Source organism: Ochotona curzoniae, unplaced genomic scaffold (genome assembly GCF_017591425.1).
Source record: "Ochotona curzoniae isolate NIBS_2020 unplaced genomic scaffold, NIBS_Ocur_1.0 contig_3622, whole genome shotgun sequence".
NCBI lineage: Eukaryota > Metazoa > Chordata > Mammalia > Lagomorpha > Ochotonidae > Ochotona > Ochotona curzoniae.
This window is the reverse complement of record NW_024465926.1, coordinates 29,404,045-29,429,275: the sequence shown is the minus strand read 5'-3', so window position 1 is coordinate 29,429,275 and position 25,231 is coordinate 29,404,045. Positions and strand designations below refer to the sequence as shown.

Genomic DNA, 25,231 nt, shown 5'->3' with positions numbered 1-25,231 from the left:
TTATTTGAAAAGCAGAGTTGCAGAGAGAGGAAAGACAGAGATCTCTATGCACTGGTTCACTCCCTCCAGGGCTACGACGACCAGACCAAAGGCAGACCTTCCCAAGGTCTCTCCATGGGTGCTTCTGCTCCTTTCCAAGGCACTTCGGCAGGGAGCTGGAATGGCGGTAGGGCACCTGGGTTTGCAGTCAGCACCCATACGGGATGCTGGTAAGGCTAGCATGCCCACAACACTGGCCCCAGAAATTGTTCAATAAAGCAACAATTCAACATTATGAGCATCTAAAGTAAAGCGATGACTTTTCTACATGGCAAATGTCAGCCTAGTCATGAGTATTCTCTTTTTTACTGTATAATGCATATTTTAACATAACTTTCCTCTAATGGTCTTCAGCTTTAAGTGGACATACTTTTTTTAAGATTTGTTTTTATGGAAATGTCAGATTTACAGAAAAAAAGAGAGAAAGATCTTCCTTCCACTGGTTCATTCCCCAAGTGGCCATAACGGCCAGAGCTGAGCCTATCTGAAGTCAGGAGTTTCTTCCGGGCCTCCCACATGGATGCAGAATTCAAAGACTTTGGGCCGTCCTCTCTTGCCTTCCCAGGGCACAAGCAGGGAGCTGGATGGAGAGTGGAGCAGTCAGGACATGAACCGGTGCACAGCAAGGACTTTAGCCACTAGGCTATTGCACCAGGCCCTAATGGATATACTCTTGTGTAAGTCTACTTTTCACAAGCTGTTTTTGGCTTTCCGTTGCCATATGCATATTCACAAGCAATTTTTAGGAATTAATCAATTTTAAAGTTTCTGGTTCAAAATCAAAAGTTTTCTTCAAAAGATTATTACAAGATAATTGCAGTAGTACCTGCAGGTACATATGAGGGTTAAGAGAAAATACATTCTTAAGAGAATTCTTTGTCCTTTCTGGAGTGTCTCTTAGGCTCCCTCTGCTGGCTATGCCATACTCACATAAAGGAGGAAAAAACAACTTCTTTTTCTTTAGGAAAAGTGATAAACAAAACAGGATGAAGCCGACGGGTAACTGAGCATTTCAAAAAAGCGAGTGAAGACTTGGAATGCTCTCAATACAAACCAAAGCTGCCTGGGCCAATGGAGATGTTGACTACTCTAACTGGACCATTACACTTTCCATACATGTACTGAAGTGTCATACTGTGGCCCACAAATATGACAGGTTTGCAGAAAGATCAGAGGAAATGCATATGAAACACTACACACAAGGTTCAAAACACTGGGACAACATCAAGTTATCTTTTAATTCCATTTCTCTATAAACTTTTTAAAGACATCCTTATATATAGTAAGAAAGGAGTACCTCAGCGTGTGGTGTGTGTGTACAGAGGGTTAAGCCATTTGGGATGCCTGCGTGTCACACAGGGCCAGTTCAGATCGTGGCTGCACCACTTCTCATCTAGGTCCCCGCTAGTCCATACGGGAAGCAGCAGATGGTGCTTCAAGTACTGGAGCGCCTGCCACCTGAGCAGGAGACCTGGCTGGAACTCCTGAGGAACCAGTGTGAACCCGTGAATGGAAGATCCTCTCACTATCACTCTGCCTTTAAAATAAATAAATGTTAAAAAAAAAAAGAGGGGTGGAACTGAAATTGAAAATAAAGGAGGTTATTTTCAAACCTGAACGTTAATCATTAAACTGTTATATCAAGTACATAAGCATTTAGTATAAGTCAACTATGAACAGTTACCATTTTAACACTAGAAAAATTAAAAATTCAAATATATTTCACAAACTTCATTAGAACAAAAAGGTTACACCACACTACTTAGTCTACTTAGTTCCAATATTAAGGTTTATTTTTTTTTTCAGAGTGAGATTAAGTAACAATTTAAATAATTATCAGGATGTATAAATGAACATCCATTCAGGTAAAATATTACCGCTTAAAAGTGGCTAGCTAAGAAACATTTTGCACGTAATAAATATATTTTATGTTTAGGTTAACAGGCACCATCTTGAGAGCACAAAAGTTGTTTTAACCAATAAATAAATTACATTCAAGAAAACAGGTTTTTATATCCGAAATATTATATATTCTTAAATGTTTTTCTTCATATAGCACCCAAACTTCCAAATGTTCCAGAAAGTACAACCTCAAATATAACTCACCATAAGTCACAAAAATAAAAGCCAGAAAAAAAATCAAGTTAAGACAAAATTTACAGTTTATATTCTTAATTTCCCATTCAATAAAATATCAATTGCCGATATAATGTAAAAGTAAATGAACTGTATATATGGCATCCATTTAGTGCTGGAAATCTGAAATATATATATTTAAAGTCACCATTTCTGACAGTATTTAAAATATTGCATCTCTGGTGGCAAACCTGAAAACTATTAAACATTTGCTTCCCTAGGTCTCATACTTCCACAAACCACCTTATGCTTCTTTATGTGTGTCTGTGTGTATGGCATATAGCACACAGACACCCACACACACACACGTATATATAAACACACTACACTTACTGTATCCCAATCACAAAACACTGATAGTGCTCCTTGGTAAACAAGGAAATCCCCAAACAGTCCAAGCTTACAGCTTTGCTCCCAAAGTGTGGCACTGGCTAAGTGATAGAGGGAAGAAGAATCAGTAACCCTTACAGATGCAGTCAGAATGCTCCTGAGAGTCCTTAAGTGTTTGAGAATTTGCTGATGTAATCCTGAAGAAACTTTCAACAGATTTCGCAGACAGGTATCAGAGAATAAGTCTTTGATTGATAATTTTCCTATTTATTTCTGCCAAGGCGACTGAAAACACGAAAGCCTTCTCATCAGAGAGGTTAGCATAGATGTCAATTTCTTTTTCCTGTTTCTCTGTTAAAAGAAAAATGGAAAGTTTGACATAAAGCAGTAGATGTAGTATTTCTTTTCAAAAACTGAGCTTTCAAGTGTTTCCTTACATGAAAATATTACACATACATTGTAAAAACATTTAATTATAGAGTACTATGCTGTTAAGAATGTTTCTAAAAGTACACAGAAGAGGCAGTGAGATGAAAATTAAATGGAGTTTATACACAACCCTATAAAGTCTAGTAGCTATACAAATCCCAAAAGAATTTTAAGCATTTCTCTTCCCTAGTATGCGACTTCTCAGTCTTAATCAAAATGAATTTTTCACCCTAAAAGATGCTCAGTGATAATTTTATGACTGTATCAACACTATCTAAACTTCACAATATGAATATAACCGACATTTCATTTTTATTTTTTCTTCTTCCACATTATAAATACAACCCATATTCAGTATAAAAAACTTGAAAAATAAGGAAAAAAGAAAAGAAGATGCACCTAGTATATGTCCGTGAACCAGCTAAAATCACAATTAATATCCTGGTATGTATTCTTTCAAATTCTTTTTTAGCATCTACTATGATTCTGTTCCTTCCCTCTAGTTCCCACTCTACAAATACAATCACTTTTTTTTTTTAGTTGTTCCTTTTGTTTTCACAAAAACAAATCTATCTCCAAATCAGTTCTATAGAATGTCACTTTCGGCTTTAGGCATGGCTTACTCACTTCCCATCATGGAAAATTAGGATTTTATTGTTTGACAGCTCTTGCTCCAAAACAAATACTGCTCATTCTTTTGTCTTCTTAAATCACAATTTCAGTAACATCAATTTTCAGTGTTTATAACGATTATATGAGTGACCTCACTTGTCCTGCACATTTCTTCCCCCTGAAGTGATTTTCTTTATTTGCTTGGTTTTCATTTCTAACTCAAACTGTTCCAATTCTATAAATCTTCCTTTGGGATCTTTACACATACTAGGTATTTTATAAATTTCATCTTCTTGAAGAAATTTCTCCAAGTCTTCTGACTTGCTCCAATCTGGAATGGCTGTTTGCTAGGCTTACTGCCCAATTATCATCTTAGACGCCTTCTTCAACATCACTGGACAATCTCCTCTCTCTCAAGCTGGATCCTCCTGGTCCTGGAGTCCAGGATACTGCTTCATTTTGGTGCCATGTAACATGCAAAAGCTTCCTGGGAAAAGGGAGTGTGAATAGCACATTTCCTGATACCCTGAATATCACAAAAAATGTTTAGTCTCTCATTAATTCATAATTTGGCTGAGTAAAAACATATAGGTTTCCCTTAGAATCATAAAGGCATTAAATTGCCTTATGATTATCAGTGCCACTGTTGAAAAAAACTAGTATCTTTTTAATACTTATTGTCCAAATCACTGCTAAAATTATGTACAGTGAAATGCACAGAAAGTTGAATTGGATAAGTTTTGACATATGTACATATATTCCCATGTAACCCACACAAGATCAAGAAAATTTTTGTCACTCCAGAAAATTCATCCTTTTCCAGCTAACCCTCTATTCCCTTACCAGTTAACTACCTGTTCTATTACTACAACTTCATTTTCTCTATTCAACTTAATCCAAATGGTATCTCTTTTATCCAGTATTTTTGAAAAGCACTGATGTTGGTTACCAGTAGTCTGCCCCTTGATGAGCAGTATTCACTGTATTTCAATATTAGTTTGAATTATTTCTTGAATTTTTTAGAATTATTTTTCAACTGAAAACTTAATAATTTCCTCTATATGCTTTGGCATAATTTCTATTTTTAACCATCCATAGGGCTAGGAATTTTGTGTAGACTTTTACTATGGAAAATATATTCCTTACGTTTGGGAAAATCTGTTAGATTATTTCATTCATGACTTCTTTCTCCATCTTCCATGCTCTTTTTTGGAAATCTTACATATTTACAGATGTTAGACCTTACACTGGTCTTCTTTCTAAATTTCTGATATTTTCTGTTCTTTTTTTTTTTCTACTATTATACTTGCTGGAACCTTTTTTTCAATTTTATCTTTAAGTTGCCTATACCTGACAGAGTTCCGATCTGCTGCTTCATTCCTGACATGCCTGCAATGGCCAGGAAACAAAAGGTAGGTCTCCCACAGGGGGACAGGAATTCTACCACTAAGGCCACCTTGCAGCCTCCTGGCATCCTCATCAGCAGGCTACCCCAGAATGGAATCCAAAGGCTTAGAAACAGGAAACAGGTCTCTCAGCCACTAGGTTAAATGCCCAATTCATTAAAGTTCATTTTTCACGTCCTTTTTGTTCTCTACAATTTCTTTTTAAGTATCATTTTGTTCTTTTTTCATGACTACAGTATCTTCTTTTGCTAAAGATATTGATAGCTTTCATCATTTCCTTCTCTCAGCAAAAATTTTGTTTTTTCAAGTTACTGTCTTCAGTAACTTGATTCAGCTGGTTTCAGCTTTTTACATTAAGTGCTTTCTTCCGGATTTCTTAGTAATTCTTGGTGACACGTGCATATTTAGGCATGATAAAAAAGCTGTTTAGAGGCATGTACACATATGTGGAGCATGACTAGAGTCACCAATCAGAACGACCTGACTAAGCCATTTCTATGAAATCACTAACGCAAGCATTTTTATGTCAGTTCTTCTTTTCAGATTCCCCAGAGAAGATATTTCCAGATTCTTTTTGCTTGAAAGATATAAAGTCTAACTGAAGAACTCAGTATTTATCATCTTAAATTTTTATCTAGTCTTCCTGACCTAGTAGGTTTCTCTGCCAATTCCTGATGTTTTTTAAATCAAAGATTATTTTCCTCTTATCCAATTCAAAAAATAAATTTGGAGAGAGATTTCCATTCTTCCAGATCTTTTCCAAAACACAAAACAATTATTAAAAGGATTAAAATGATTATTTTGTATACACACTGTTAGGTTTTCCTTAATTCCTGTGTTAAGGAAGCTAAAACTTATTCAAATGTCCTAACAGCAGACAATCAATCAAAATTAAACTAGTAACTATTTAAGATTGAATATACATATTTCAAAGGTTTATATTTCTATCCATACTGTATTTGGAGAACAATGGTCTACTATATTAAGAATTAGCAAATGACAGCCCATCAGCAGTTTTTATAGAGCTGAAATGGAACACAACCATGCCGTTTCATTATACATTACTTTTGGCTACTTTCCAGCTACAGTGACAAAGCTGAGTTGTTGTGACAGATCTCACAACCACAAAGCTAAAATATCTAACATGTGGCTCTTTACAGGAAAAGTCTGCTGAAAACCTGGTATACATTTAAAAAATTTAGTTTATACTACAAGATTGGCATTGAACAACTTCCTAACATCTCAAATCAAAAGTATATCTTACTGTAGAAACAATTTCTAAAAATCCTTCTATAGTAAACTAAAAACACCAGAAAAATTCTTATAGAGTCAAAAAACGCTTATTTTTTCCAGTGATAAAGATCAAGACTGTATATATAATATTCCAACACAAGCATATAAACTTCTTTTCCCTAAAACTGAAAAACTGTCATTATCTGTTTTCTCATCTCTTACCACTAGAAGCATTCCTTCTCTATTCTTTCGGTCATATTACCTTAACTTCAACTGCGTAGAATGTTCTGATTTCAAGCCAAGCAGTACTTCTCTTCTTCCATTAACTTAAAAAAAATATATGCTTCTAAAATAGTCTTTAATATTGATTTTCTGATCATCCAACTGTTAAAGCAGCATATTCAAATTCAGCGAATAACTCAAAAATCTCAAAAATCTCTAAAAATAAAAAGTCTAATAAAGAGGGGAAACAAAAATAACATCGCCCGAGGATTTAAACAGTACCTAAGTACAGCCTTCAGAAAAATACAGTGAAATACGAACCTTATTCCTTTATGAACACAATATAAGACATTTTCAAGTTGGATAAAAGCTAAGTAAAGGTAAACTGTGTTATTTTACCTAACTTTACTCCATTAAAAGCACATAAAAACATAGAGAATTGGTAAACAGGTAAACATTCTCAGTGTCTAAAACAGCAGACATTTACATTTACACAGAAAGCACTTGAATACTAAAACTAAATACCTCAGAAAACAAAGCATAACTTACAATGTAAACGAAATATAAAAGCATTTCATAGAAGATAAAATCATTTTGTCTTGAAAGTTAAAACATTTAAATGATACTCATGAGCACAGAGAAGTGAAGTTAAAATATTAAAAAGACATTCATAGGCACAGAGAAGTTCACTACTTCTGTTACATATGTGAAATTTTCCACAGTAAGTTTTTAAGCAGATGCATAAATGAAAAAGAGCCGAGTTTCAGTTAATGTCTAAAACAAAGTCATTGGTAAGGCATACTAACAATCAGAAGAACTTTTAAGTAGAAACAAATACAATTCAGCTCAATAAAACTTCACTTAGCTGTGTAAAAAATGTCTCAAGACAGGGAGCACACAAATCTCCCTTTGATGAACATAACAATTCCTCCTGGGACAGGTGATGGCCTAGCAGTCAGGACATCACAGGGACCGTGACAGCCCTCAGCAGAGTGCCTGCGTTGAGTCCCAGCTCCCTCCCAACTCCAGGCTGCTGCCTCTGTGCACCCTGGATGGAAGGATGGCTCGAGTACTCGGGTCCCTGTTACAGACATGGAGACCTGGATTCAGTTCCATGCTCCCCCATGGGCTACTTCGGTTATCCCAGGAGTGAGCCAGTGAATGGAAACCTCTGCCTTTCTGTGCCTCTCCAAGCACGAAACAAAATTAAAAGTTGTAAGAAAAACATTTTAAATAGCATATTTCTAAAACTCCTGTGTAAGCTTAACATGTCATAATAGGATTCAGACATATATTTTTTTAAAAATACAATCATTTTAGTAGGCTTTCCAATTGAGGATGTCACATATAACTTATTATTTTACCTAATTTAAGCTTTTAGGTTTCAAACAAGAATTACATTCCTGGTGGGTTTTTTTTTTTTTTTAGATAAGCATCTACCACAGAGGACACACTTTCAAACTGAAATATGAATTGTGTGGGGCTCAATGACTCCACACTACCTAATTATGATTTCAGGTCAATTTGATTCTTGGGGAAAAAAAGCAGCTTGAATTTATTCATACTTGGATTTATTCATACCTCTTTCTTCCTCATGTTTTTTGGCAGAAGCACTTTTTGGTCTTCCTCTTCCTCGTCTGATATGATCTGAATGGCTGTTACTTCGAGACCGCTTTCTGTTTTCTAAATCTTTATTTACTGTAGAATTTATCTTCTCTCTCCTAACTCTCTCTGTTCGCCTCCTCTTGGCCTCATGCTTGTTTTCTGTATGGATGAATAAAAGTGATATATTTTAGGGCTAAGCAAGAACCGTTTGCCCACTCACAGACTTCTTTCCACTTTCTAAACATCACTGTAGTGCCTGACACACTTCACAAAACTAGAACCATAAACACGAATGTCCCCCACGCCCATACTGCAAAACAAGAATTTCAGTAGAATTCAGATCTACATACCATGTCAGGCAGGAGGAATCTCGGAAGGACAAATTAAATTTCTTTATTTGGGAGCTTTAAATTTAGGCCTTGTAAATCCCAATAATCCACAAACACCTTTGTGCCTTTTTCCTCCTCTCTGTTTCCAGAGAATTAGGAAAAAAACATTTTTTTCATTCTTTTTTTGTTTCCTATCTGTATTACAAACTGAAATACTCCAAATACTCAGAAGCAAAATGAGCTTAGCCACATATATTAAGGTTACAATAATATTAAACAGCTTCCACTAAAAATAATCAAACACTTAGGGAAGTGAGTTTTCGCACTAGCTCCAGATGAGCTAATCTGTGACATTAACAGCATGCTGTTCTATAAATGGAACAGTAATAGAAGAACTTAACCAATATTGTGATTTAGTCCATTTGTAGTCTTTGGCAGGGATTCTGACTCAGCCTAGATCTCTAGCGCGCGTGGCAGGACCTCCACACTTAAGCCATCCACTGCTGCCACCCAGGATGTGGTTAAAGGCAGCTGGACTGAGGTTCTGGCTCCTGGCTTCAGCCTAGTCCAGCCACGGCCACTGGGGTAAGGAGGGTGACTGAATCAGTAAACAGAAGCATCTCTCAGACTCTTTCGCTGCCTTGCAAATAAACATTGGACAATTTAAAGCAAATTGTGTAGTTTCTCTTCAGAAGGCCCTTCATTTCATTTGCTTCGTTTTCATTGGCTTTTCTCCTAGTTTATTTGAAAAGCAGAGTGACAGAGACAGAGGGAACAAGAGAGACTGATTTTCCTTCTGCTGGTTCACTCTCCGTTAAGGGCTGAGTTTTTCATCCTGGTCCCCCCCACACGTGGCAGGGGCACAGAGCCCCTGCCAGCAGTCGAACCAGCACTGCAACACGGGACACCGGCACTGCAGAGAGCAGTTTACCACATTCCTTAGCAAACAGTAAAATCCCCGTTAAGATCTGACGTTTGCTTCTCACTCCAACGCTTTTTTATTCACATGGCCCTCTACCCTGTTCTCTCTATTCCAGACACGATGCTTCTTAGTAAAATAAGTCCCTCCATCTGCTAACCTTCTGTCAACAGTTCTTCTCCCAAGATTCTTCCTTTGATGGTCTTTTTCCTTGAGCTATCAGTTTATAGGTCACTCTTGATCCAAATTACTTCCTGTAGTCTAGTACTACTACAATCTGGTATTTACTTATAGGCCAAATATGTTTCCACTATGGAATTATAAGTTCTATAAAAATCATGGCTGTATCATTTCAGAAATCAGAACACTTAGGTACAGTTGGCAAATGAATAAAAACAGACTGAGCACATGTGTTAGTTTAATACCCCAAATCTCACTGAAATGAGAAGAATCATGGGAAAGGGGATAATTGAAACAGAAAAATAAATTTAGTGTTGGAAACAAGGAAAAGGTACTTATTAGTGATCAAAAAAGCACCAATTTCAGTAACTGGAAGCTATTGGTTCAGATTAAGAAATCAAAATAGAGGAAACGTGAAAGCAGGATGAGCATGTAGCACAGCAGTGAAGTCTTCCTCTGGGACACACAAATCCCAAATCGGAGTCCCTGGTTCGAGTTCAGGCTCCTCCATTTTAAATTCAGCTACCAGCAAACTCTGGTAATAGCAACAAAAGTACAAGAAATAGGGTCCAGGCTAAAATACAAACAAAAGCTGTCCAGGAAACAAACAAAACGCTAATGTACACCTTCAGAGAGATCTGAAAGGAGACTACATAATTAACAATGAGATTCTTTGGAGCCCAGCGCAATAGCCTAGTGGTTAAAGTCCTCGCCTTGCATGTGCTGGAATCCCATATGGGCATCGGTTCATGTCGTGGTGGCCTGGCTTCCCATCCAGCTCCCTGTTTGTGGCTGGGAAAGCAGTTGAGGATGGCCCAAAGCCTTGGGACCTTTCACCTGTGTGGGAGACCCGGAAGATGCTCCAGGCTCCTAGCTTTGGATTGGCTCACCACCGGCCATTGTGGGTGCTTGGGGAGTATATCAACAACTGGAAGATCTTCCTCTCCTCTGTATATCTAACTTTCCATATAAAATAAATAAATAAATAAATAAATAAATAGTCTCTGGAGTTGGCACTGTGCACAGTGAATTATGCTGCTATTTAGTACCATTTCAAGTTCCAATTACTCCACTTCCAATCTAGTGATGCTAGGTTTAAATTAAACATTCAAATAAAAAGTTGTTAAACTCAAAAGGTTAAAAGAAAGGGATTAATGTCAAATAAGATATCAAGCTAAATTAAGAATCAAATTAAGATTATTATCAAATTAAAGGACTAATCAAAAATTTTAAAATGTTAAAATTCAAAACTTCAAAAGAAAAGGATTAAAGAACTAATTTTATATGTTAGATTTATAAATACTCTTTGAAAAGACAGGGGAGGGTCCAGCACAGTGGCCTAGCAGCTAAGGTCCTCGCCTTGAACGCGCCAGGATCCCATATGGGCACTGGTTCTAATCCCGGCAGCTCCACTTCCCATCCAGCTCCCTGCTTGTGGCCTGGGAAAGCAGTCGAGGACGGCCCAAGGCTTTGGGACTCTGCACCCGCATGGGAGACCCGGAAGAAGTTCCTGGCTCCTGGCTTCAGATCGGCATAGCATCGGCCGTTGCGCTCACTTGGGGAGTGAATCATCGGACGGAAGATCTTCCTCTCTGTCTCTCCTCTTCTCTGTATATCTGACTTTCCAATAAATAAATAAATCTTTAAAAAAAAAAATAAAAGACAGGGGAGCTTCATGCCACTAGATTTGGCAATCATTTCTTGGGTAGGACACCAGGAAATTTAGCAACAAAACAAGAATAGGTAAACTGAACATACAAGCTTTTGTGCATCCTAGCACTCTATGAACAGAATGGAAAAGCAACACAGGGAAGGGCAGAAAATACCTGCAAATTACTCTCAAATGAAAATAAAAACTAAAGCTTCTTCATTTCCTCCCTTTTTCCTCCCCTTCCTCCTCTCCTTTCTCATCCCTCTTCCCTCCCTGCTCTCACCCTCTTCTCTACCCTTCCTTGGAAGAGCCTGGGAGACAGCCTAGAGTCTGAGCCACATCGCGCAGGCCAGAATCTTTGGAGGGGGCCTGAGGCTGGCGCCACATGGCTTTAGATGGTCATCAGCTTGGCAGAGAGGACCTAGGGCTGGAGTCCTGCCACACAAGTTGGACCTGATGCCAGAATCACATACCCAAGAGGGTTGCACAAATGGGCCTGGAGGGGGTCGGGGCTGGAGCTATGCCTCACGGGCCACCAGCACCCTACGAGAGGCCTGAGGCTGGGGACATACAAGCAAAGATGGCTGCTGGCTCAGTAGGGGCTGCAGCTGCACCATGTAGGACCAGGCATGCACAAAAGATAAACCTGCCTACTCTAGCAAATCAGCCAAAGACCTCAAACACCTCTTCAAAAAGCAAAGGAAATACAGTCATTGCTTTCTCTGTATTAAGGGGCCCACTGATGGCCTTTCGGCAGGCCAAGAACCTGATGGGTACTAGGGGACCTCAACCTTGCTCAGGCTAGGGGCCCGAGTCGAGGTCCTGGAATAGGAGAGTTCTACGTATGGCCTTTGGTATTGCCAAGAAACCCCAGGCTTCCATGTCTAATTGATCCCAGATGCGACAGGATCTCCAGCCTCAGGTACCAAAGACCAGGGTGTGTGTCTTGGCATCAGAAATCATGGTACATGTTGTGCCACCTCCTAAGTTGACTCCTGTGTAGGGGAGAAAGCAGGCCTAGGTACACACAAATGATAGGCTGGCCAAATCCTGAGAACCAGGAAAGGCCCTTGGATGCTGCATGCATCAAAGGACAGAAAAAGGCTGGCGATTTCTGGGAGTGGTGGTGATGATGATGCAAAGGACATAGCCACTTGCACCAGCCTCACTTTCTATGGGTTCTGAGATGGATTCACTGGATGAGACAAGGAGAGATTTCTGAACCTGGGATGTGCAGGGTCTAAGCCCCTGATCAGTAGGAAGGAGCTACAGAAGATGAGCTGAATCTGCATCTTTCAGCAACTCAAGAACAGAAATTGGAAATCTCTGATGAGAAGCTGAAAAGGGACAGGCAGGTAGCAAGCTTACGCTCATGAACTAGAAGCCATACAATTCCTCTCCCTATATATTGGTCTGCTTACTTGTCAATGATATAACCTCTTCCCCAGAATGTACTCCCCCTCACCTGCGACTGGAGGTGATAGCATGTAACCACTCTCCTTCCCAGGCTCATAAGAACGCGGGCAACAAGAAGGGGCACACTCTCTCTCCACAGGGACACAAGATGAATGCGGAAACCTCTCTCTCCCATCTTTCCCCTTCGGCCCACTCTGATCCTGAATGTGTGTCTATGACTTCCTCACCTTTCAAATAAACTTTACAAAAAGAAAAAAGGAAAACTTACGGAGATAACCTTGTGGTGTAGCAGGTTCAGCTGCCTTCTGCAACACCTGCATACTACAAGGGTACAGCTCAAGTAAGGAATGACAGGTAAACAGAAAGTCCTGCCTGATGACACACGCCTTGCAGGAATTAAAACAGTCCTGCCTTCCTGAGCCTGCGTGTAAGAGACTACTTTTTATGATTAGAAATGGCTTCTTTGAACAGGTGAGCCTGAATTGACAGGAGGAATGAGAAATGTCAAGATGATAGGGACTAATATTCTTGACAGATGGAAATATCAAATAGAAAAATGCTGAGGCTGAGCAAAGTTTTATATATTTTAGTATCAGAGAGTGTGAGACGACCCTGGTTTTTTGGCAATACCAAAGGCCATTAGTGACCCCCACCCCATAAGACCCCAGCCTCTAGCACCTGGCAAAGCACAGTGGTGTGCCATGGGTGAAACCTGCCTAAAGCAGATAAAGTGTGGCCCGACATGCTGCTTGCAGATTGGTGTGGTGGCATACCACTGGTGTGGGGCACCCAGGACCCCAGCCTTGGGCATCTGCTCTAGCATTGAGGCATGCAGCAAGTACAGCTTGCCTAGGACCCGTGAGGCCCTGGCCAGCCTGTTCCTAGATCAATGCAGGAACAGCCCTGGCCAGCCTGTTCCTAGATCAATGCAGGAACATTGTCACGACTGCTGCCTGCGTCATAACTTTTTCTTAGAATAAATGTAGCTATTAAATAGATTCAATTTGTCTACATTAATAGGAAATCAACAAATTCAAGCAAAATGATTTTTTAAAAGATTCTTCAAAAATTATAAAAAATAACCAAGACATTAAAAATTATATTCATATTAAACCAAGTTATATTTTTTCATCGGCATCAGTTTATACATACACACACAAACAAAACAATACATGCAGATTTGCAAGTTTTGTTAGCAGTGTGAAAGAAGAAACTCAAATGCCCATCAATGGATTTGGCATTGCCTCCTACAATGCCGGCATCCCGTATGACTGACTGCTCCACTTCCAGTCCAGCTCCCTGCCAACGGCCTGAGCAGAGCAACAGAGGACGAGTCAGGGGTTTAGATCCCTGCAATCCACAGGGGAGACTTGAATGAAGTTCCTGCTTTCAGCACAGCCAAACTCTGGCCATTGTGGTCATTTGGGGAGTGAACCAGCAAATGAAAGATCTCTGCCCAGCCTCTCACTCTCTTTTTGTAACTCTAACTTTCAAATAAATAGATCTTTTACAAAAATGTCGAGCAACAGGTAAATGGATAAACAAACGGGACATACATACTCAAAAAACACCAATAAGCAATAAAACGAACTAGACTCACTGATTCACACAAAAGCAAGGATCCATCTAAAATAACTATGTCCAGTAAGAAAGTAAACAGAGAAGTGCATACACTCTATGATTCTATTTATATGAAAAGTGACAGAAAGATCAGTGGCTCGTGGGATGGGGATAGCGGGAAGGAATCAGGAAAGGAACTAGAAAAGTTTTGGGAGTGATAAACGTCCATAAAACTGCTTGTGGTGACTGGTGTGTACAAATACCAAAACTCTATCAAACTCTATACTTTAAACATATCTTGCAAAATGTCAATTATTACTTAAGCTATTGTTAAGAAGTATTTGTAAATTACATCAAGTCTTGTACAAGACCTTCAATGATTCACCACTCTTTAGAAACTTAACCATTATTCTGAAGTAGTTAACATTTAAATGGAATAAACACAAAACCAATTCATAAGCTAATTCACAAGTTAATAAAAACAAAAGACACTCAGTACATGTTAATTTTTAACATCAACCAAAAATGTAAAGAGTAAAAAAGTTACTTTGAATGTCTACATCAAAAAGCTTAAAATGTGTTAAACTTTGACCATTACCTGTAGAAGGTGGGGATTTCTCTGAATGTTTTGCATTTAAAAGTTTTCTGCTAATAAATATGTAACCACAGGGACATGATTTACATGCAACAGGAACCTGTAAAAAAATACAAAAATTATATTACTACCTTTTTACTATTACATTTCTGTGTTTATGTAACATCTCTGAATGAAAGATAAACTATTTAAAGTAGGAATCACAACTTTTTAAATAACATCACTTCTAGCTGCTAGTGTTGTGGAAGTGGGTTAAGCCACGACTAAACACAACAACATCCCATAGGGAAATGCTAGTTCGAGTCCTAGCTACTACATTTCCAATCCAACTTCTTGCTAATATGCTTGGGAAGGCAAGAGAAAATGGCCCAAATATGTTGGCTCTTGCCACCCAAATGAGTCACCCCAAAACAGTTCCTGGCTCTTAATTTCAGTCTGGCCCACATCTGGCTGTTATGACCATTTAGGGGCATGAATCAGACAGAATTCATTCAAACTCTCCCTCCCTCCCCCTTTCTGCATGCATCTATGACTCTGCTGTTCTTGCAAATAAACGTTGTAAAAACTCTTACTCCTTTCTAAGCCAGGTTGCTGCACCTGTCGGCATGCATACGGCTGGGCAGGGGGAACTAGAGGATCTTCCTAGACCAGGCCACTGCAGCCATGCTACATGCAAGAACTGCAGTGGGAGTAAACCAGAGTACCAATAGAGCCAGCACCACAGGCTTCCCCAGATCAGACTGCAGCATCCACCAGCACGCACCGGGCCAGACCACAGCATCCACTGTTGGGAGAGGCCCATAGTGGCTTTTGGTGTCAGCAAGCAGCACACCCTCTCATGTCAAAACAGCCTCAGACATGTTAGGATCTCCAACTTCTGGGACCGGAACACAAGGATATGTGGTCTGGCCTTAGCGCACAGGTTGCAAAGAAGCCATACTTCCCCTCACCTGGCCCTGGGGCGGAGTCATGAAACCACTCGCCTTCCCAAGATCGTAAGACTGGTAACACGGAGGTATGATCTCTCATGAACACAGAATGGAAGGCAGAAACATTTCCCCCTCTTACATCCTTCCCCTCACAATCCTCTACCCCTCCACCACAGGCCCTGTGTACCCGTAAATCACCTCACCTTTAAAAAAAAACTTCTTAAAAAGGTGGAAAAAAATACCTCTTTACTTCAATTATTTGAGATGGACATCATTTAATGTTCATGTTCACCTTATCCTAAGAGCTTAACAATACCAGAAATACCACACTGTGTCAATGTCATAACAGAAAATGCATGATAAATATGTGCAGATGTGAATGACCAACGTCACAGGAAGCTAGGCTGAAGACAGAATTGCAGGTGAAAAAGGAATTCGCCAGCAGAACACAGTAAGGAATGAGCAGAGTTCGATTTATTAAAACACACTGCAAGAGAGCAGTGGGTGAGCACACGGCAAGAAAGCCGACTTTGGCAGCAACAGATCACAATCTGCAGAGATCTGACACAGACTGTCACTGACTAGACTAGGGGCTTTTACAGCCCTGGTGACTTCCTTACTGCTGGGGATTCCTACCAGGAGCTTCCCTACTGCCAGGGCCCCAGGTGCCTTCCACAACCAATAAAGAACCAGAACATCATCAGAATCAGAGCAGAAGTGCAGCAAGGGTTATAGGTAGCATCTTCTAAAATGTTATTTTCATAGCAGTTGTTAATGAAATGGAAGAGTGCCTACTAAGAAGTCAGAAAGTAATCCCAGCATAGGACTGTAAGTGCCCAATGGCTCTAGTGAGAGCAAAAATGAAGAAAAGATAGATCTGCCATATGCTTCCAAATTAGGAAAAACAAGGCTCAGGCCCAGACTATCTGCTGCTAACAGAGCGGGAAGAACTAAAAATAGCTTAAGGTTCTCGGATGAGAAGGAAAAATGCCAATGACCACCAACAAAAAACAACAGTTTACAGCAACCACTCTGAGCGGCCGAAGTATAAACAAGAGAGAATGCAGCAGTTATACAGGGACCCTAAACTCTCAACTCCAGGAAGGACTGTGGACAAATGTCCTTCATAATTGTTTCCCAATCTACAAAGCATTTATGGCTTCCTTCTGTACTTAACCCTATACATATTTCCTTAGTCAAATTTTATTGAAAAAAAAAAATCACTGGAAAACATTGTGTATATTTTTCTCACAACTGTTTCACTAATAATAATAAGATGAATAATTCTTTGAATCAAGACACATTGACCAAAATTCAGGAATTAATCAACAAAAAGCATTTTCAGAATAGTAATAATTAGAAAATTATATTTCCCTTTGTAAGATAAATTCTATTTGCTAGTTTTTGATGTGTTAAAAGTGTTGTTATAAAAGCTTTCCCTCCATGTATGTGCAGAATGTTTCGTAATCTATAATATATTTATTTAATTAAGTTAAACTGAAATTTTTGGCATGATTTTTTTCCTTGCCTAAAATACTGAACAAAGGATGACTAAATTATACTTAAAGAACGTTAACAGTGAATCTTAAAACAATAATCAAACTCCAGGTATGTGTAACAACATCCTTTATTAAGACTGTGATGAGTGAAATCCCTTTAACACGTGATGAAAAATGTACATTTTTTCTAGCAGCGGAAAAAACAGCCAGAAATAGATATGTCATTTTTTGAAATTTCACATCTTCATATGTCTCAAGTTCAAAGGTACTGACTCATTTCCTTTACACAGCTCATTAAGGACATCCACAGTAAATTGTTTTAAAATTAATGCTATCCGAAAAAAAACCACAGAAGCATGTTCTCTCATTCACCAGCTTTTTGCTAATCAGCAAGCATTTTCTCCCAGCTACTAGAGATCAATAAAATTGAATTCAGATCTCTTTTACACAAGAAATCCCTCTCAACACAGAATAGGGCAGTTATGTGAGAAATGCACATTTGGCTTTGGGAGTCACAAACACTAATTCATAGTTTGATTTCCACCCTTTAATGGCAGTGTTTTATGACATGCCTGAGATAATTCAAAGTGGAGAGTCCCATCCCCCACCATCCCAGCTCCTGCCCTCAGCCAACAAAGTCAAACTTTATGCTCCAGTTTCTTAGTTTAGAAAATATGCTAGATTAGAATTGGTCATTAGCACCACAGGCTAATTTTGTATACTTCATATTTTAGAGTACACATTTTAAACAAGAAACTTCACATTTCTAACAAACACCCTAAACTTCCTTTAAATTTCAACTGATAATATCAAAGATAACAGTAATGGAAATACTGACCCTTCACTTTCAGGATTTTAAAATGGGAAAAAATATTCAAATCGAGTTTACTAATGGTTTATCTATACCAATTCATTCCTGGAAAAGTGTAGTTGCAGGCCGAATATGCTTCAAGTCCTAACATGACTGGGAAAGTACTGGAAGATGACTCAAGTGTCTGGGCCCCTAACACTCAGGTGGGAGAACCGCAAGTTTCTGGCTCTTGGTTCAGGCTAGTCCAGCCCTGGCTGCTGAAGCCATTTGGGGAGTGAAGTAGTGGATGGAGATGTCTGTTCCTCTCTGTAACTCTTTCAAATAAATAAATAAATAAATAAATAAATAAATTGTTTTGTCAAGTGTAGTTGGGTGGTGGTTGTTTCACAAGTAAGACAAAAGCTGTGGAGTCAGCACTGTGGCACAGTGAGTAAATGTACCACTTGCAGTGCCAGCATGGCACATGGGCGTCAGTCTAGTCCTGATTGCTCTATTTCTTTTCTTCTTTCTTTTTAAGACTTTTTATTTTTATTAGAAAGCCAGTCTGAAAGAGAGAAGGAGAGACAGAAATATCTTTCGTCCCTTGGTTTACTCCCCAAGTGGCTGCAACAGGCAGAGCTGAACTGATCCAAAATAAGGAGCCAGAAGCTTCTTTCAGGTTTCCCACACTGCACTCCCAGGCCACAATCAGGAAGCTGGATTAGAAGTGGAGCAGCTGGGACAAGAAACAGACCCCGTTTGGAGTCCTGGAACATGCAAGGTAAGGATTTAGCCACTGAGTCACTGCCTCACTGCTTAATGTGCCTAGGAAAGCAGCAGAAGATGGTACACATGCCTACTTAAAAAAAGAAAGAAAAAAGTTGCCACAAAAATACTCCAAAGCTGGGCCCGGCAGCGTGGCCTAGCGGCTAAAGTCCTCACCTTGAATGCCTGGGATTCCATTTGGGCGCTGGTTCTGGTCCCGGCAGCTCCACTTCCCATCCAGCTCCCTGCTTGTGGCCTGGGAAAGCAGTCGAGGATGGCCCAAAGCCTTGGGAACCCTGCACCCGTGTGGGATACCCGGAGGAAGTTCCTGGATCCTGGCTTTGGATCGGCATAGCATCGGCCGTTGCACTCACTTGGGGAGTGTATTATTGGATGGAAGATCTTCCTCTCTGTCTCTCCTCCTCTCTGTATATCTGACTTTCCAATAAATAAATAAATCTTAAAAAAAAAATACTCCAAGGCTGGTCATACATGTTGTTTCACTGACTTTTATCTGTATCTTTTATTTCTAAAGATTTATTTATTTGACAGGCAGAGTTAAAAAACAAGAGAGATCTTCCATTCTCTGGTTCACTTTGCAAATGGCCACCACAGCCATGGCTGGACCAGACCAAAGCCAGAAGCTAGGCACTTCGGCTGGGACTCCCAGAGAGGTGCTGTAGCCTAAGGATTTAGGCCATCTTCTGCGGATTTTCAGCTGCCTTGGCAGGAAACCTGATCAGAAGTGGAGCAGCCAGGATTCAAAAGGATACCCAAATGGGACACCGTTGTTCCCAGGCAACAGCTTAACTGGCAATGCGAAAATGCGGCCCATTATTTGTATCTTTACAAATAAGAAATGGGGAGAGATACCAAGCAAGAGACAGATAAAGCTCCTATTCACTGATCTACTCCCAACATGCCTGCAATGGGGGAGGGACTAAAGGCAAAGGACAAGAATTGAACCCAGGACCCCTGCGTGGGTAGCAGGAACCCAATGACTTGGGCCACCACTGCCACCATCCAGGATGTGCACGAAGCAGGAAGCTGGAGGCCGGAATCCGAGCCAGGCACTAGGACGTGCAATAAGAACATTTTAACTGCTTCACTGCAAGCTCAGCCCAGGATTTTTTTTAAAAAAACTTCAAAATCATCACATTACAGAGAACTCATTTACAACAGGTACTCCTTACCTGTGGTTTCACTTTCCAAGATTTTAGTTTACCCACAGTCAACAGGGTAAGTAAAATATTCTGAAGGAGACTATCTTCATGAAACTTTATTGGTCTGTTTTATTATTGTTAATATCTATTTTTTATTTTTATGTATTTTTATTGTTAATGCCTTTTTAAATTTTTTTCATTTTTCATGATACAGTTTCATGGCCTCAGGGTTAATACACCTAATTTTAAAATCAAACTTTAGCAACACTATGTGTATGAATAAGAAAGAACATGCTATGGGAGTGGACATTTGGTGGATCCCTGCATCCCATGTCAGTCCCAGAGTGTGAGGTCCAGTTCTGTTGCTGATCCCAGTTTCCCACTAAATCACACTCTAGCGGGGCAGCGACAACGAACGGCTCAGCCCCCCAGAGCTCCAGTGCACACTGGGGGAGTGAGCCAGCAGAGGGAGATCCTTTTCTCTCTAGCTCTACTTTTCAAAATACTGAAGTAAAACAACAACAACAACAATAATAACAGGACGCAGGCAGGCATAGTGACAGTAACCACGTTCACTACCTGGGATGAACGCACTCTAACATCTATACCAGTTGCCTGACTGGAGTCCTGGTTACGCTGCTTCCAATCCAGCTTCCTGCTAACCTGTATCCCTGGGAAGCAAGCAGGTGATGGCTCAGCTGCTTGGGTCTCAAGCACCCACCTGGGGGACCCACACTGGGCTCAGCTTGGTGTAAGCCTAGCTGTTGCAGTGACCCAGCCACTGGAGCATCTCTCTCTCTCTCTCAAAGCTCAACTCTGCCTTTCAAATAAACACACACACACACACACACACACATACACAATTAGTATAAATAGTGATCATCGCTATCAAAGACGGGTATCTACTAGTGGTCTTGGAATATATTCCCCAAAGATACAAGGCACAAGAGAGGATTACTAAATATTCCTTACTGCTAAGAGGATCAGTTACCTGTAGCATACATATTTGCCATGTAACATAAAAATTCCTACAAATGAAAATCTGCCATATTTTAAAACAAATACAACAGGAGCGCCCAGTGCGGTAGCCTAGTGACTAAAGTCCTTGCCTTGCACGTGCTAGGATCTCATATGGGCACCGGTTCCTGTCCTTGTGGCCTGGCTTCCCATCCAGCTCCCTGCCGGTGGCCTGGGAAAGCAGTTGAGGACGGCCCCAAATCTTGGGACCCTGCACCCGCGTGGGAGACCTGGAAGACTCTCCGGACTCCTGGTTTCAGATTGGCTCAGCTCTGGCCGTTGTGGCCACTTAGGGAGTAAACTAGTAGATGGGAGATCTTCCTCTCTGACTCTCCTCCTCTCTGTATACCTGATTTTCCAACAAAAATAAATCTTTAAAAAAAAATTAAAAAGGAAAGCAAACACATACATTAAAGAAACTGGCAACAATCCTGAAAACTATCATACACAAAATTTTGAAAGGCCAAGAGATGTGAAATCCCTTGAAAATGAAAAACACTGTGATTTAGATGCTGTGCAATATTTAAGATTTGTTTTACTTGAAAGGAAATTAACAGAGGAAAAGAGACATGGATATCTTTTATTTACTGGTTTTCTCCCCAAATGACCAGAAGTGGGCCCAGCAAAAGCCAGGTGACTAAAACCCCATCGATGCCTGCCATGTGGACGCAACAGCCATTTTCCATCGCCTTACAGGCCCAACAGCAGGGGAGCAGGTTGAAGTGAGGAGCTAGGATTACAAACAGAACTCACGCAGTATGCTCGGCTAGGTATCAATACGGGCAGTGGCTTAACGCACTGCACCACAACGCTACTCCAAGAAGGATATTTTCAACAGAGGCATCCAAAACGATGCTATAAATCAGTCATCTTCTCACACGTCCCCTTGTTATGTCAAGCTTGTTATCTGCTACTATTTCCACACCTGGCTAAACTGCACACATAACACAGAAACACAGGACAGGTAAATCCAGTCAGCTAAGAAAATCTCAAACTTTACAGTTTACATTTATATTCACAAACACTATCTAAATTCTATCTGCTGTTTGTCAAGAAACTTCAAACCATTGCCACATTCGAATACATCTAATACACTGTTTAGAAAATGGTTTTCTAGGTTATAATTTTTTTTGGCATATAACTTTAAAAAAACTTGTACCTTTATATAATTAGAAAGCTAAGGACCCAACGCAGTAGCCTAGTGGCTAAAGTCCTCACCCTGAACGCGCCAGGATTCCATATGGGTGCCGGTTCTAATCCCGGCAGCCCCACTTCCCATCCAGCTCCCTGCTTGTGGTCTGGGAAAGCAGTCAAGGACAGCCCAAAGCCTTGGGACCCTGCACCTGTGTGGGAGACCTGGAGAAGTTCTTGGCTCCTAGCTTCGGATTGGCTCAGCACTGGCTGTAGGGCTCACTTAGGGATTGAATCATTGGACGGAAGATCTTCCTCTCTGTCTCTCCTCCTCTCTGTATAACTGACTTTGCAATAAAAATATATCTAAAAAAAAAAAAAGAAAGCTAAAATAACCTATTATTTTCAATAGTTTTTACTAAAGAAAATTCTCTCTGAAGAATGACCAAGTTTTAATTGTACATTCTCTTAAATATTTAGAATAAGGAACAAAGCAAATTATCTACTAGCGTGCTATGCACTACACTGTATCCTCCAACATTTACACACTGAGGCCTACTGTGACAGCAATGGAGATGGGGCCTGTACAAGACACTCAGGTTTAAATAAGGTCATGGCACGGGGCCATCATGATGGGGTTCCTGACTTCATAGTTTGACTTTTCTAATCTGGCTGCTCTCTCTACCACATGGAGACAGAGATGGCCATCTGCCAGCCCAGGGCACAAGCAGGCTGGCACCCTCATCTTCAGGCTCCTGAAAGGAAGAAAACGTTTGCTGTTTATGCCACCCAATCTATTGGTTTTTTTGGTATGGTATCAGAGCACATCAAGATATAGTTAATTTCATACAAAAGAATCCAAAAATGTATGTAAATGTCTGTGTATAACAAAAACCAACTTGCTTTCTCCAAATAACCAAGCGTGTTTTGTTGAACAGTTTTAGGGACTCCTACAGTTTATCATCATTAACCAGGATATTTCCCCCTAAAGGTTACTTCATGTCCAGGAAGACAAGGACAGGATTTGACATGCGCTCTGCAGAAACTGGAATGCATAATGCATTCCATGTAAACCTAACGCTTCTGTGCAATACAGAATAAACAGATATGTTTAAACACTGAAATAACCTTTTTCTGCAAAGAGATGTAGAAGAGGATGTTTCAAAAAGTTCATAGAAAATGGAAATGAAAGTAGCGTTTTTGATGCAAAAATGTCCAACAGAGTTTGACCAATGTGGTTTCATGGAAGACGAAAGCAATTATTTTGGGAAACATGGTTGTTTTTGTACTGAATACTATCAGAGTTCAGTAAACTGTTCGGATAAACCTTTCTCTGATCATGTTACTACTGCACATAATTGATATTGAATAAAACATGTTAACATGCCTTGTCACAAGATTTGATCTGCAAGGCTGCTCCTTAAGGAGCACCTTAAAATCAGCCTATTAATGAGTCTCCAGCCATTTCAAATTACTCTAGATTTCCAAGAAAAAGAGATTAGATGAGGGGGAGAGGGAGGAGGGAGAGGAAAAGAGAAAGAGAGAAAGAGGGAGGAATGGAGGGAGGGAGGGAAGGAAAAAGAAAGAAAAAGAGCAAGACACAGAGGTAGTCATTTTGAAAAAATTCACTCAGTGGAAAAGGAAAAACACTCCCAGATCTGCATGTTGGCATGAGATGCAGGCCTTACGAATGGTTTTAATTGAGACACTTTTAACTCATCAAACCATAAGGCTTAGAAGAATGTCTATTATTCTAAAGAATGAGACATGCTTAAACGTTGGAAATACTCAAATAAGGTTTTTCAAATTACAACTATACCACAAATTCAGTGTAAAAAGAAATCACTAAAAAAGCAGGATCCCACATATATTCATATATACATTATCGTATAATATTTTTTTAAACATCTAAAAGGCTGACATATCAAATTTGTAACAGTGGATACCGCGAGGAGTGGGGGAGTAAGGAGCGCCCCAAAACGAAGGGATTGAACTGGGATATTATTCAGCAATGTTCCACCAAAAGGAATGTTAAGAGAAGCCTGCACGGTTACACAACACCGAAAATATAATTCATCTGGGGGAGGGGATCTCATATTGATCGAAACTTAAAAATCATTCCATTGGGGCCCCCCCTTTTTTTGTCACGTTCAAGCGTCCGCCCAGTCGCGGTGGGGAGTTTTGGGGAGCCGCAGTGCACAGTTGAAATGGGAACAAAGCAACCTCGGGTGGCAGGAGGGGGCTGCGGAGCCAGGGGCCTGGACACACCGAGCCGGGCACGCTGGGCACTTTGGCTGGGTGCAAGGGGCTTCTTGGGCCGCCGTCCCCCAATGCCCCCCGGTTCCCACCGCTGTCACCCGCAGGCGGATAGGTGACTCCCAGAGGGTCCCGGCACGCACTCACCACAAACCCACGCCCCCTCCGGCGGTCCCAGCCACAAAACCCAGGGACTCACCCGTCACTCCCGGCCGCCGGTGGGCACCGGGCGGGCTGCGGGGCCCCGAGGGCTTCCCGCAACCCTCGGCTCAGCCCCCCGCCCCGGCTTGCTCTCTCGGACTCCCTCCCCAAGGGCCTGCCCACCCGCCCGGCCGCCGGGACCCCGCCGAGACCGCTTCTCCTCAGCCAACGGCCGCCAAGCAACGGCCGCCCTGCCCGCCCGCGAGACTCGCTCCGCCGACTCGCGCGCCCGGCCTCGGTGCCCACCTGTTGGTCGCACTCGGGGCATGATTTGGTGGCCATCTTCACTTTCTTGGCTCGAGTTGCAGACATGCTCCTCTCCCCCTGGACGGCAGCGGAGGTGGCGGCGGTGGCGGTAGCGGCGCTGGCGGCGGCGGCGGCGGCGGCGGCGGCGGCGGCGGCGGCTCGGGCTCCTCCCCTCGTCCCTCAGCGGCCCGGCCTCTGCCCGCCCCGTCTCCTTCCCCGTCACCGCCGGCCGGACTCGGGCTCCGGCGGGATCGCGCACGCGTGCGCGCACTCGCGCAAGGCCTGCGTGCCGAGGGGCGGGGCGGGGCGCGGCGGTGGCCGGCGGCGGGCGGCGGGCTGCGGGCCTGGAGCTCCTCACGGCCACGACGCGCGCTCCCCGCGGCAGCTGGCACCCCACTGCCCGCCCACCCTGGGGCTCCCCGGATCCTCTGGAGAGGAGACGGCCTGGACCGCCCGGCGAGGCGATGACCACGCCTTCTCTCGGTCTGGCGGGCTGTGTGGGGGCGTGGCGTGGGCGGGACTGGACAGTAAGGGGAAGGCGGCTTGACACACTGGTAGGGATGGGCCCTCGA

At 41.5% G+C, this 25,231-nt stretch overlaps 1 protein-coding gene across 5 annotated transcripts; it reads right to left on the bottom strand.

Moving 5' to 3' along the window:
• Nucleotides 1-1,191: 1,191 nt before the first annotated feature.
• CUNH16orf87 (chromosome unknown C16orf87 homolog) lies at nt 1,192-24,760 on the bottom strand. 5 transcript variants are annotated; one of them, XR_005884141.1, is made up of 5 exons: nt 24,660-24,760; nt 14,666-14,762; nt 7,989-8,171; nt 2,644-2,856; nt 1,192-1,576 (listed from the first exon to the last, which is right to left on the bottom strand). XR_005884141.1 is itself a non-coding variant. In XM_040982763.1 (4 exons), the coding sequence occupies exons 1-4, from the start codon at nt 24,723-24,725 to the stop codon at nt 2,738-2,740; spliced, it is 465 nt and encodes a 154-aa protein (XP_040838697.1). In that variant the 5' UTR covers nt 24,726-24,760; the 3' UTR covers nt 1,811-2,737. The 5 variants fall into 5 exon arrangements, 2 of the variants coding, with proteins under 2 accessions (XP_040838697.1, XP_040838699.1); XR_005884140.1 differs by having other exon boundaries at nt 1,192-1,523; XR_005884142.1 differs by lacking the exon at nt 1,192-1,576 and adding an exon at nt 3,815-4,033 and having other exon boundaries at nt 2,772-2,856.
• Between the last annotated feature and the right edge of the window lie 471 nt (nt 24,761-25,231).

Excerpts from the sequence above, each read along its gene's own strand:
- CUNH16orf87 (XM_040982763.1), bottom strand. The coding sequence starts at position 24,725 with ATGTCTGCAACTCGAGCCAAGAAAGTGAAGATGGCCACCAAATCATGC. Across the intron at positions 14,763-24,659 it reads GCCCCGAGTGCGACCAACAG|GTTCCTGTTGCATGTAAATC; the intron begins GTGGGCACCGAG and ends ATTTTTTTACAG. Across the intron at positions 2,857-7,988 it reads AAAACATGAGGAAGAAAGAG|AGAAACAGGAAAAAGAAATT; the intron begins GTATGAATAAAT and ends TTCTTTTAACAG.